Source organism: Talpa europaea (genome assembly GCF_964194135.1).
Source record: "Talpa europaea genome assembly, chromosome: 4".
Lineage (NCBI taxonomy): Eukaryota > Metazoa > Chordata > Mammalia > Eulipotyphla > Talpidae > Talpa > Talpa europaea.
In genome coordinates, this window is record NC_140070.1 from 71,881,740 (window position 1) to 71,896,465 (window position 14,726).

The 14,726-nt window shown below is 39.7% G+C and overlaps 1 protein-coding gene across 2 annotated transcripts; it reads right to left on the minus strand.

Annotated features, from left to right (window-relative positions):
• Window positions 1-726: 726 nt before the first annotated feature.
• Window positions 727-13,067, minus strand: RBM11 (RNA binding motif protein 11; the record flags this gene model as incomplete). 2 transcript variants are annotated; one of them, XM_084230969.1, is made up of 5 exons in its annotated part: window positions 727-1,014; window positions 2,719-2,815; window positions 6,901-6,973; window positions 8,802-8,964; window positions 12,972-13,067. In XM_084230969.1, the coding sequence occupies 5 exons, from the start codon at window positions 13,065-13,067 to the stop codon at window positions 727-729; spliced, it is 717 nt and encodes a 238-aa protein (XP_084087095.1). The 2 variants fall into 2 exon arrangements, with proteins under 2 accessions (XP_084087095.1, XP_084087094.1); XM_084230968.1 differs by having other exon boundaries at window positions 727-1,035.
• Window positions 13,068-14,726: the final 1,659 nt, after the last annotated feature.

Consider the following 14,726-nt stretch of genomic DNA (forward strand, 5'->3'; position numbering starts at 1 on the left):
GAGTATGTCAAATATACTCTCAAAACTCAGCTGGCAAAAGAGATGGATAATAAACACTAACATAACCAGTTCATTTTCATAAAACAAATAATAAGTGAGGATAAACAGTCAGGTATTCCTACTCATGTACAATCATATGAAAAGGGAATAATCAAAAAACTAGCGTAGTGATAATCAGCTTTCCTTTGGTGTCACATCATGTATCTGCATTTTGTAAAATAAACCTGTAGGGTAGTAAGGCTCAGGATCAACATATTTAGACATCAAAATGTTATTAACAAAAGAAACGAAAGCCTACTTATTCCATCATCATTAGGAAAAAGCAATACTTAAACATTCGCACTGGCTTCTTTCAGAAAATCTACTACTCCATTCTAATCACAACTGAGGGTTTCAGATGAAAATCTGGGAGAGCATGGTGACTTTCCCACAAGTGCTCAGGAAGTGACTTTTCACTGATAGCTTACTGCAGTTTCATCAACAGCACTAAACTAGAACAACTCACGGTCTATTTTCTGTTGACCATGGGTCAAAAGTATCAATATTATAAATCTACTATTTTTGTTTTTGTCACTCAAGACAAAAATTGGAAAGCAAATCAGATATCATATCATGGTATTGTTCAAAAAAGACAAGAAAGCCATGAAATTGGTCATCTAGTAGAATCCATTTTTTTCTTTAAGGAGAAATAAGGTTAGTGTAGATAAATTTTATTTGAATGTTATACTAATATCTTTTCTTCTTTTTACACTTCTGGAACTTCTGGTTATATTTGTTTCCTCTATTGTTTTCTGTGCTACTATCACTATCACTATTTTGGTTTTGCCTCTTTCGTTTGTTGGTCTGATAAAGGTCAGAGTCACTTTGTTGTTGGTAAGTCCATTCACAAGAGCTGGGTCCAGCCTCTCGATCTTGAACAGGATTTAGGGATGAGGCCACCGATGTGCTATTAGGAAGTGGTGCTGTCATCTCATAGTAAGGCAGCTGCAGCGCAGGATTAAATGTGTGCCACTGCTGGGAAAGAAAGACATTCATCTACCAAAAGAGAAGCCCAAAACATTTTAAAAAAGTCAACAGTTTACCAGATCAAAGCAAGCCATGGGTTAGTGTAAGAAGGACAGTGACTTCATAGGGGGGTCGTGGTAGTTTTTTAAACGGTTAACATAAAGATTTAAGGTCACGTGTAGTTTACTACAATACAGATTAGTGATGTCTTATAGAAATTAAATGCCAGGGGCATATGCAGTTTTAAATCTTCTAGTAGCTAGAATGTGAAAATTAAAAATGAAGCAGGTACAAATAAACGAGGTATTTTATTTATACCAAAATATTTCAAAGTCATTTTAACATGTAACCAATGAGACATTCTGCTTTCTTAAAAACATTATTAACTTTCAAAATCTGGTATGCATTTTATACTTACAGTAAATCTCAATTTGGAAGCTAAATTTCCATTGAAAATAGCTAATTTGCATTTAGATGACATAAAATTTATAGTTGAAAATGTAGATTCACACACCTAAATTTTTTCAAGTATACTTAAAATTTTTTTCAATAACTGAAACAAGTATCTGTTTTTCAATTAAAATTAAAAATTAAAAACTCTGCTTCTTAGTCTCACATGTGGCTAATGGTCACCACATTGCACAGCACACTTGTCAATTAAGAGACACTTCCCTGTTTTTAAACTAGTTTTGAACTCAAACTTTTAACTATTCAAAGTAGTTACAGTGATAACATGAGCTTGTGGGGGTGTGTGTGTGTGTGTGTGTGTGCACGTGTGATTTCTCTTAATATTAAAAAATGCTAGGAAGAGGGCCTCCCTGGTGGCGGAAGTGGTTGAGCACAGCGCTGTGAAGCTGTCTGCAGCCTCCGCAACGAGGGTTCGAGCCCGGCCAGCCAGCGAGATACACACATGGCATGGCAGACATCTTCTGTTTTGCCTGCTGCTCCCCTCAGAAGTGTATTTCAGTCAGTCTGCCTGTTCTGTTCCCCACTCTGTCACTGGTGAATACTCTCACCCTCCTGCACCTCTGGCCTGTACCCTGGTTCTTGTATAAATAAATCTTTAAAAAAATTAAAGAAATAACAATTAAAAAATGCTAGGAAGATATTGACAGTTTGACATCAGAACTCAATTCTCATGTCAACTAATAAAAGATTTTTTTCCAAAAGATTTTTTCACTATTATTTCCAAAATGATATTTGAAAAATCTGAAGCTTATATGTATATTGGATATTTGCAAAAATGATATCCTGTGAATTAGAACACCTCAGTTATAGTCCCACCTCTATCACTAACAAGCTGTATATCATTAAGATCCCTGACCCCAACTTTATTACGTATAAGATGAGGAGTTGGAGAGAAAAGTTTTCTTAAGCTCCCCTTTAATCAAGACTATAATCATGATTTCTAGATCATTCAGTTCTAAAAGATGTCTTTCAACATAGCCATTTAAATGAGAACCCTCAACTCCACTTTTACTTAGACCACAGCATCTCCTCTCTCCCATCTGTCCACTTCCATGTACCACTGGCTGTCTGCTGAGGTCATCTTGTGACTTCTGAGAGGACTAGGTTAGGGTGGATGTCCCCTGGGGGACTGTGCTCAGGGCAGCTTCTGCTTTTATGCAGGTTTTTATTTGAGCACCAAGTCATTTTTATAGTCTTCATAGTTGTATCATATTGTAAGTTGAACCAAAGGCATATCAAACTTACCATCTTCTGAAAGGAGAAGAAATCTTGAGGTAAAGCTGCATTGTTGAGTGGAAAGAACTGCATGGGAAAGGGAGATCTGCCCACAATTTCTTCATTTCTTAGGGTAGGTAAAAGAAGAAGTAAATATACAGTTAAAATTCAAATGCACAAATATCCTTAAACAATATAGCTTTTTACATTAAAAAAAATAAACTTCTCTGAGAGAAGTTAATATTAGTTTTTTTTTTTTAAGATTTATTTATTTATTTATACAAGCACTGGGTACAGTCAGAAGCACAGGAGGGTGAGAGAATTCACCAGAGCCAGAGCAGGGAGCAGAACAGACATACTGATGAAATACACTGCTGAGGGGAGCAGCGGGCACAGCAGGAGAGGTCTGCGCGCCATGTGGGACCCTCACTGGTGGCCGGGGATCGAACCGGTGCTGCAGAGGCTGCGGGCAGCTTCGCAGCCCAACGCTCAACTGCTGCAACACTGGGGAGGCCCTTACTTTATTTTTTTTTGAAGATTTATTTATTTATGCATATAAAAGCTGGGGTATAGGCCAGAGGTGCGGGGTGGTGTGTGTGTGTGAGAGGATTCATCACAGACATAGTGGAGAGCAGAACAGGCAGACCTACTGAAATAAATTGCCCAGGGGAGCAGCGGGTGAGACAGGAGAGGTCTGCTGCACCATGTGGGTTACCTCCCTGGCCGGGGACAAACTCTTGCTGCTATAGCAGCAGATAGCTTCATAGTACTGATGCTTAACCCCTTTCACCACCAGGGAGGCCCCAATATTAGTTTACTTTAAACATACATAATTATACAGATAATATTAATTATCACATATTGAAATTTCAATATTTAGAGTATCATTTGGCTTTGTGATAGGAAAATATGAAATAATACTATATGGGACAAAGAACAGTTAGATATGAAGAGAGCAAAGCAAGCTATTAAATAATCACCCAGGGTACATTCGACCTTGTACAGATACAAAAAGTAAAAGTTAGAAAAATTTCCATTCATTTTTGAAGATCTCTGTAATGCTTATGAAAATTAGGTTCTTTCTAAATGGACTGCTGATGTTAAATTGAACACATGTTTGCTGATTCCTTTTGTACATTAATTAAGAGTATAAAAGTCCCTAATTTAAAAACTGCTTAGTTTCATTTACAAATGTACTATTTGTTTCTATGGAGACATTCAATCAATGTGTGTTACATATAATGGCTAGATTTCATGGTGAGTCATCATTAATCTACTTGTTCTACAGTATACCAAAATGTTAGTGTTAGACTCTTAGTCCTTTCAACAGAAGGTCTACTTTGGAGGGGCTAAGGGAAGTGAAAGCCATGCAGGCAGGTAGAGGCAAAGATGAGGATAGGAGAACCACATGGGAATCAAGTCAAGTGGACAGGTGTAGAGCCCATTTATAAGTGGCAAGAGAAACCAGTGGAAGAGTAAATTTCATTAAGGAAGGCAGTACACAGGTATCTGTTGTATTAGAGTAAATTGGATAAGCAAGAAGTCACAGAATTCTTGATCAACAGGGTTAAGAAGAGAATAGGAAGTAGGATATGAAGGATAAATGATTTTTCAGTGATAAGACAGGAAAAACATAACACCCTGATTACAAGACAGTATTCAGGAAGACCAGGACATGTATGTGGAGTAAATAATAATCAGAAAACAAAAGGTACAATGAGGTTACAGTGTGGGGAAGAGATGACTTTAGTAGTAGAGGGTGAGATCTGCAATATTATGAAAACAGAAGCAGATTTTTTAAATCTCTGTCTTATGTGAATTTCAGAGCATGTATAGTTGTCTGTGAAGAGGAATCAGACATAAATAGGGAGTGGTAAAAAACTGAATTATGTCTGCACCCAGCACCTCAAAATATGACTTTATTTGGAAAGAGAGCTGTTGCAGATGTAATTAGTTAAGAGGAGGTCACATTCAGGCAGGAATGGCCCCTCATCTGGGAAGATTGGTGTTCCTAAAACAGGACATTTGGAGACAGACATACACAGGGAGAAGACCACATGAAGATGAAAGCAGAGATCTGGGTGAATTTCTATACCCCAAGGGATATCAAAGATCACCCACAGACCATGAGGAGCTAGGGGACAAGCATGGGATAGATTCTTCCTCATCACCCATCGAAGGAAGTAACCTAACCCCACTGACACCTTGATCTTGGACTTCTGACTTCTGGGACTGTGAGACAATAGTTTGTGGTACTTTGTTATAGCAATCCTAGTAAAAAAAATACCAGAATTACTCATTAATAACAACAAGTAAAAGTGGCAGTAAGGAGCACAAAATCCATTTCCAAGAAGGACCAGTGAAAGGCTAGGTTGTTATTATTATTATTATTATTATTATTTTAAAGATTTATCTATGCATACAACTGGGGTACAGGTCAGAGGTGGAGGGCGGTGAGAGGATTCACCAGAGATGGAGTGGGGAGAAGAACAGGCAGACTGACTGAAATATACTGCTGAGGGGAGCAGCGGGCGAGTCAGGAGAGGTCTGTGAGTCAGGAAAGGTCACCTCCCTGGCCAGGGATCAAACTTGTGCTGCAGTGGCTGTGGATAGCTTCATAGGTTGCATCTTAACCCCTCATGCCTCCAGGGAAGCCCCAAGGCTAGGTTATTAATGGGCACATCTTCTAGGACATGGTTATCTATTCCTCCTTTATAAAGTAACAAATGCCAGAAGAATAAAGTATTACCAATGAAGTGTATCATTATGGAATATACACAATTCTTATTTTCAACACCAGCCTGTGTGATGATTTAAAAAACAGAATACAAGAGTCACACTCACATCCACTAGTGTTTTTCTAGTCTTTCCTCTTCTACCCAAAATCCTAGCAGTATATTCTTTCCCCCTAACTTCTGAGGAAAAAGAGGTTTACTTTTCCACTCAAAGATGAGGCGAAGCTCATAACAAGCTGCTCAATTTCTCAGTGTAAGGTGCTTCCCCTACCAAAGTAGTGAATCACTCCCCTCTTTTTGCTAACATTCCCTGAAAGTATTCACTGAATTCTGGTTATGGACCCACTATTTTAAACACATTGAATTTATTATAAAATGAATTTCTCACAAATTTTTTAGATACTATAGTCACTTTAAAGATAGGTTGCTGAGTAGTGAAATAACTTGTCCAAGTCATACGGTTAGTAAAGTAGCAAAAGTAGAATTTAAATTCAGGTCATCTTATTTTGGCACCTACTTTCTTACCTTCTCCTCATTTCACTATTAGAAACGCTGTGGAGAATGAAAATGTGGAGCACACTGAGTTTTATTTGGAGTGTGATACTTTTTGTAAAGAAAAGCCAGTCCCAAGAGCCACTCTAGGTCTCAGAGGGCTGATACAATTAACAGGGAGAGGAGACCGAGCTTTTCAGTTTATTTGAGTATATTCAGTTCTGCTATAGAAGACAAGATAACAAGCAGGATGGCTGAAACTCATAAGACATGCTCAGAGTAGACTTTAGGCAAGCTAATAACGTATGAGATAACAATGAAACTGTGTTAGGGGATAGACTGGGAGACACAAGCATATACAGATATATATGATAGAAAGTAAATGAGTCATGGGCCTCGTGGGTGGCACAAGGGGCTAAGTTTCAGCACAATCAAGTTATCGGCAGCCACTGCAGCATGAATTCAATCCCAGTCCAGGGAGCTAACCCACATGGCGCAGCAGACCTCTCCTGACTCACCCACTGCTTCCCTCAGCAGTGCATTTTAGTCAATCTGCCTGTTCTGTTCCCTATTCTGTCTCTGGTGAATCCTCTCACCCTCCACACCTCTGACCTGTACTCTAGTTCTTATGTGCATAAATAAAATAAATCTTAAAAAAATTAAAAAAAGGATAATAGTTATTTCTAAGATCTATCACACCCAGACCTTTGATGCTGAAATGATTTAACAGCTATCATAAGCACATGGTAAATACAAAGAACACTATAGAAGTGAATCTCATCTACTGCTAGAAATACTGATTGAACTATAAGTCAAGAAGCTTTTTTTTGTCACTTTTCATGTATTCAGAAAAATGAATTCTTAATTTTTCTTATGTCTAAGTGGTAAGGTTTTACAATAGTTCAGAATATATAAAAAACTCTTCATGACACAAGAACATATTTACTTGTTTAACCTTCAAGAAAACGATTTTTTTTTTGATTACCTGTAACTCTGTGAATTTATCTTAATGTAGCTCTCAAAACTTTGGTTAGCTGGTTCAGAAGAGCGAGAACTCCCTGTAAAAGTAACAATGATACATTACTTCATGGTATAATTTTTTGGAGATGTAATATTAAAACATTAACAATCTCTAAAAGGATATAGTATTGATTAAAATGCCATATACACATAACATACATGGATATGTCTTTGAGCTCTCCAGTGATATTTATATTATAGTAATATAGGGGCCGCCCTGGTGGCATAGAGGTTGGGTCTCAGTGCTTTCACTGAGATGGCCTGGTTTTGATCCTCTGTCTGGGAGGTGGCCCACATACAGTGGGGCGGACCTCTCCTGTCTCTCCTGCCGGTCTCTTCAGCAGTGTATTTCAGTCAGTCTGCCTGTTGTGCTCCCCACTCTGTCACTGGTGGATTCCCTCACCTGCCTCCTCCATCTGGCCTCTATCCCATTCTTGTATGTATAAATAAATAAAAAAATCTTTATATTATAGTAATAGATATATGATTGTAAGATTGTAATGTGAGATAGCTATATTAGTATAAATGATTGAATTACACTTAAGCTTTGTCCAAAACAATGGCTGTACAAGAGCATTATATTGACAGGGGACCATAAAAGATACACAATTATGCTTGGTCTACGTATCTGTCAACTAAATATGGCAAATAATCTGCCTCCCATATAAGACATGGATTCTCTAAACTGTACTGGGAAAAGCCAATAAAACCTTACATAAGATGCAGGGCTGCTGACTAGAGCGATGTGTCAGAACATAATGACCTGGTCCATTCTACCTGCCTGTATGAGTCAACTGACAGTACTTGAGAGCATGCTGTAGTCAGTTTTCTTTGCAAAGACATTAAAAGAGAGAGAGAGAAATACAAAGCAAAAACTTTTCCTTTGCAATAAAACATTATCTTGGTTTCTTATTTGTTTGCTTTTAATATATCAAGAAAATGAAAAGCAAGCAAATATGTGAGATTCTGGTAAATCTGAATCATTTAGTGGAGGTAGGCAACAGAAGGACTGCAAACAGTGCAACATCAGCATAAGCACTACCTCTGTCAGTACTTCAAAATGTGAAAGAGCTAGAGTAACAGCACCTTATCAAAGATGGTAAGTTCTTGACATGTGCAGAAGACACTTGAGGCCACTTTCCTCCATGGCTATTAAGGGCTACTCTGCAGCTGCCTTTGGCCAGTTCTCTTAGAGTGGTTGAGGTCCAGGACATTCTGTAAACTTGCTTTCCCCAAGAGAAAGACAAGGCATACATCCTGTCTTCCAAATAGTAAGTGTTTGATACTGTACATTAAAGACAAGACCAGCAAACCATCTTGCTGCATTAAAGCTAGAATGTGTGTCCCCAGTTGATACATATATTTTTTAAAGATTTATTTATGCATACAAGAACTGGAGTGTAGAGCAGAGGTTCAGGTTGGGTGAGAGGATTCACCAGAGACAGAGTGGGGAGCAGAATAGGAGGATCTAAACTGTGTTTCAGTAGAAACACACTGCTGAGGGAGCAGTGGGTGAGACAGGAGAGGTCTGCTGTGCCATGTGGGTAGCTCCCTGGCCAGGGATCAAACTCATGCTGCAGTGGCTGCCCATAACTTGACAGCACTGACTTTAACCCCTGTGCCACCAGGGAGGCCCCATTTTAAATTTTAACACAGAAGAGATGCTACAGAGTTCACAATGTAATTGGCAATAGAAATTCTACAGCATTGTGAATACCTGTGCATGTTATGACCAACGGTACTTTTCTGGCCTTAGGCTACATACAAAAATGTACACTAGATACATACAAAACAAACTGCTTACATTACTGAGAACAACACCAACAACAAAGCACACTTGGAAGAGTCACCAGTGACAGAACCTACCAAATCGATACTGCACATTAATTGGTCTTCCATATAAGCGAATTCCATTCAGCAAAGCTATGGCATAAGACACGGATTCTGGGTGTTTAAAGCAGACAAATCCAAAAGACTTCGGCTTTCCTTCTCTGTCTTTGCATATAGTCACTTTGGTTAATGGCCCAGCCTATAAGAAACTTAAAAATTATTTTCTCATAAATCTAAGGATTTCTTTACACTCAGATAAATCAAGTATATTCACTTTAGACTCAAAAAAAATCTGCTAATAGCACTAAGGTAACATGGCTAATAATGTATTTTTGTAACAATAAATATCATATTTTCTTGGCATTTTCTGGCTCATCAAAGAAACATCATAGTGTTATGGACATGAAATTTTAAACACTAGTACCAACTCTTAAAGCGATTTTGAGAGCACTTACATCTAAGATTAAATTACTACTTTGGGGCCTCCCCTGGTGGCGCAGTGGTTGAGTGCTGGGCTGCGAGGCTGCCTGCAGCCTCTGCAGCGCCGGTTCATTGCCCAGCCACCGCAAAGGTCCCACCAAAAAAAAAAAAAAAAAAATTACTACTTTGTTTCCATACATATGAGCAGTGTATAAGTAAAAAATCATTGAAAAAAAAATCCACTGTTAGTTGAATTATATAAAAAAAGTAACATCATATTACAGTCTATTTTTTTTCTGTCAATAATATTAAAAAATATTGACAAGAGAAACAAATTACCTTATATTCTGAGCTAATAATCCCACTTAGGAAATATTCCCAAAGGGAAAATATTTTAGTATGCTTAGGTGTTTTGAGTAGTACATTATTTAGAAGAGTGAAAAATTAGAAAGGTTCTAAATATTACAGCTACATAATATTATACCATAGTATGTTATTAAATGGCATAAAATAACATAAATTAAAAATATTCAAATTGTATCAATAGTAAGACCTAGAATTAGCATTACAAAGTTACAAAGCATTACAAAGAAACAAATATTGTAAAAAAAACTCAATTACTACTTCAAAAAAATTATATCCATCATGCTAATAATCAAAGAGGGAACTCACAAAGATGAACAACCAAGATTTAATGGTGAAAGGTTCATACTTATTAATTGTACTTTAATGACTGATTGTTTTTTTTTCCAAAGATTTATTTTATTTATACAAGAGGTGGGGTATAGGTCAGAGGCATGGGAAGGTGAGAGGATTCACCAGAGACAGAGCAGGGAGCAGAACAGGCAAACTGACTGAAGTACACTGCCGAGGGGAGCAGCAGGCGAGGCAGGAATAGCTCCTGTGAGTAGCTCCCTGGCTACGCTGCAGAGGCTGCGGACAGCTTCACAGCGCTGTGCTCAACCCACTGTGGCAGTGGGGAGGCCCTGACTGCTTTTATTTATAGAGCTGGATAAATATATTCACAAACTGCTTTTAATCTAAAGATAAATTTTCATCTTTAAAATGATGTATATTTTAGGATCAAGTTTTTCTCTTAAAATACCCTGCTTTCCCAGTCACTAGCTTATTCTCCCTCCTGGCTTCAAGGACTACCTCATCTATAAATTGATTTTTCCTATTCATGCCTTTATCATGGAAACAAGTCTCCTAGTGACCTCTGTGTGATTGTACTTCCAACTGAACATATTTGAAACTGAATTCATTGTTTTCCCTTGAAAATCCCTATTCCAATATTCTGTAGTTAGAACTACAAAGATTTTAAAACTTATTTTCTTATCAAAGGGTAGTCAGAAATTTGTAAAAGGATAACATACAATAATAAAACCAATTTTAATCAGTGCTTTTTTCACTACTGATAATATATGTGAAATCACAAAGGGATGGGATATGCTCAGATGTCTTAAATTTTACAAACTCAAAGATATGCTACATCATTTTCAAAAATAAAAATTTAACAAGAGAACTTACTTGGGCCTCCCCGGTGGTGCAGTGGATTGAGCGCGGCACTGTGAATCTGTCCACAGCCTCTGCAGTGCTGGTTCAATTCCCAGCGAGCCAGGAAGATTCCCACATGGCACTGCAGACCTCTCCTGTCCTGTCGCACCCACTGCTCCCTCCCCTCAGCAGTGCTTTCTGTCTGCCTGTTCTACTACCCACTCTGTCTCTGGTGAATCCTCTCACCCTCTTGTGCCTCTGGCCTGTACCCCAGCTACTGTATAAATAAAAAATAAATCTTTTTTTTTTTTTAAAAGAGGACTTTCTTGTAGCAACAATCACATCGTTATAGTCTTTCTTTTTCTTTTTTTTTTTTTTTTTTAATACAAGAGCTGGGGTACAGGCCAGAGGTGTGGGAGGGTGAGAGGATTCACCAGAGACAGAGCAGGGAGCAGAACAGCCTAGGACCGAAATACACTGCTGAGGGGAGCAATGGGTGAGACAGGAGAGGTCTGCCACATCCTGTGGGAATCTCCCCGGCTGGCTGGGAATTGAACCCGTGCTTCACAGCGCTGCGCTCAACCTGCTGCATCAACAGGGAGGCCCCCTTATAGTTTTCACCCAGAATGAAGCACATAACTTTGTAGTTGTCAGGATTTCCTAGGTTTTTGACTTTTTAACAGATACCTCACTTTAGCAAATCCTTCCAGAATAAAGAATGACATAAGCACAAGGGTTTATGGTGATGGTGAATTGGTGGTGGAAATTCTATGGGGACTACACCTGAGAAAAGAAAGCAAACATTGTACAAAAGTGAATAATGATGTAAAATATATACAAATAAATAAATTATAAAAAAACAAACACACACACACACACACACAACGGCAGAGCTTCTCAAAAATCAAATAAAAGTCCCCTTCAGTTTCATTCAGTCCTGGAAACTTAGCTCTGCTATTGTCTTATTTGGAACTTGCCCTTATTCAAAGTTCAGTGAAGTCACTCTGTCTTGATTTCTCTTGAAATTAAGTTTTAGTAGTATTAACTACTAGTACTAACAGCAGCAAACACATAGCAAATTCCATATTTAGTTTTAATTATTTTACCAGGATTAGTTAATTTAATCCTTATCATATTGTAGATATTATTACTCCCCTTGGAAAGTTGAGGAAACTTGAGGCATTGAGCTATTATTCATTTATGTGCTGACATCACTCTAAAATGATTCTGCTATAAATGTGTTCCCTCCCATTTGTAGATTACCCTAAATCATGTTAATCATTTTAAATATTCAGGGCATCCCCTGGTGGCGCAGGTGGTTGAGAGCAGCGCTGTGAGGCTGTCTGCAGCCTCTGCAGCGCGGGTTCAATCCCTGGCGGCCGCCGCCGAGGGTCCCACACGGCGTGGCAGACCTCTCCTGTTGCAACCGCTGCTCCCCTCAGCAGTGTGTTTCAGTCTGTCTGCCTGTTCTGTTCCCTGCTCCGTCTCTGGTGAGTCCTCTCACCCTCCCACGCGTCTGACCTGTATTCCTGTTCTTGTATGTATGAATAAATAAATCTTTTAAAAATAATAATTTTAAACATTCCTTTTTAGAAAGAACATAGATTGTCTCTTAATTTGTATGCTTAGCACCTTGCTTAATGTTTCATAAGTAATTCTGGATCACTGAACGGTTAGACGAATGGCTGAACAAAGGTATCTCTTTAGCAAGTGACACCTAGCAGTACCTGACAGGTGAGTGCTTATAGAAGATCCAGTTCCTAAAAGTTTCCAGAAAGTCTTTTTTATATGAAAACAGGGGATTAGTGGGGAATCAGCTGACCGCAGTTCAGATTTGGCTTCTCAAATCTCATGTATGTGCTGGAGTAAAAATACCTGCCACAAAAAGGGCTTGGGGGAGTTAGGTAATGAATAGGAAACGATTTCAATATCTTATTTCCTATGATGTGTGGCCTGAGAGTGTCTACTGCCCGAAGGAAGCCACTGACAGGGCGGTTTTCTTTTGGCTTCAGCACACCCAGGGCCAAGCAGCTTCCAAGAAGCCCTTACTCAGGGTTGGGGGTTGGGGCAGCCCTGGACAATCTCCGCCCAGGACACCGCAGTAAAGATGGGGACGACTTCACCAGCCAGTCGCTCACCTGGAGGCAGGTGCGCTAAGGAGGAACTAACTTAAAACCAAGGCGTAGCAGGGGAGGGGGCTCAGGGAGATCCAGGTGCGCCCCGCCCCTCCGATCGCGGTTCCGACCCTGCGCGCCCGGCCCCTCCGCCGGCCCTTCCCGACCACTGTACCTGAAGGAACAGCTCGTAAAGGATCTCCTCCCGCACACGGGGCTCTAGATTTCCCACAAACACCGTCCTGTCGGCCTCTTCCTGAGCTGGGAACATCCCTCCGGTCTCTTCCCGAGGATGGAGGAGGCACCTAGGCCCCGCCCCTTCTCCTGGTTTTACTGCGCTGTCCGAGGAGGGGGCGGGTCCAGCGACGAGAGTACGCACGCCGGGGCGGGGCGAGGCTGCGGGGACACGCCCCCATCCCCGCGGGACCCGCCCCCATCCCCGCGGGACCCGCCCCCATCCCTGAGGGACCCGTCCCCACCCCCGCGGGACCCGCCCCCACCCCCGCGGGACCCGCCCCCATCCCCGCGGGACCGCTCGGTGCGCTCCCGCCCCTCCGCGCTGGGGCTGGGACCCAAGCAATGAATAAAGCAAAGATTGGGTGCAAAGGCCTTCTCTCTCGTGGAGGTGTCCTCCATTTCCACGTCGCGACATTATTAATTGATTTTAGATGTCTTCAACCAACTAACATTTTAAACTAAATTTCTATAGAGATAATTTAAGACAGTAATTGTATTGCAGAAGTTCCCAGGCTGCAAAAGAGCAATTTCTTGTTTCCAGACGTTAAATAAACTGACTTTTAGGATTTTTTTTTTTTGAAGATTTTATTTATGCATTCAAGAACTGGGGTGTACACCAGAAGTATGGGGGGATGAGAGGATTTACCAGAGACAGTGGGGAGCAGAACAGGCTGATCTACTGAAACACACAACCGAAGGCAGGAGAGGTCTACTGTGCCATGTGGGTTAGCTCCTTGATTGGGATGGAATTTATGACTCATGCAGCAGTGCTCTAATAACTTGATAGCGCTGAGACTTAACCACTGTGCCACCAGGCAGGCCCTAAGTCATTTGGATTTTATAATTATTTTCTTCATAAAAAGATTTTTGAAGGAATGACTGCATGCATGCATGGACATGGATCCACAAGAATACTGGAATTAAAGTTTAGGAAGTGCTCCTCAGAGGCCTCTGAAAATAACCACCAGGTTTTGGTCACCACCAGGAGGCATTTGAACTTGAAAACAGCTTATACTAAGGAGTAACAACGCATTTTGTGATGGAAGCCGGAATTCTTGAATATGCCTCCTGGGTCTTTGTAGTAGGATCCAATACTTGTGTTTTATAACAAAGGTGTACTTTGTATACTGTGTTCCAGGGTAAAGAGTGAATTCTTACTTTAGGAAGATTTTGAAAAATAAAAAAGTAATTTTAAAAAAGGCAGAAAAAAACATGCTCAGAATGTCAGCAATTTGATAAATCAGTTGTCAATGGTGAAGTTCACTTCCTTTCTGAAGATACCATATGTCTACATAGAGCCCTGAAATCATCCTGTAAATATATAAGTAATTGGGACACCTTTTGGTCTTTAGTTGGGCATAATGATAATTCATTTTGAATTGAGGAGGCATGCGTTTACTTGCTTGGTGGACCAAAAAAATCATCTTTTCTAATGAAAAACAACACATCTTTGAAACCCTGATTTCTGATGAATTCTGATGTTATTTAATTTTATGACTTTAGTTAGTTTCATATTTGGAATTCAGGTTCTATTTCCTAATGAATGAAGTGTACTAAAATAACTACTTTATTTAATAGGTATTTTCTGGGCGATTATTTGGTTCCAGGTATTGTCTTTAATTCATGGGAAACAATGGTAAGTGTGAAAATCAGCCTATAAAGAAAGCTTATAGCATAATGGGAGCTACAGATT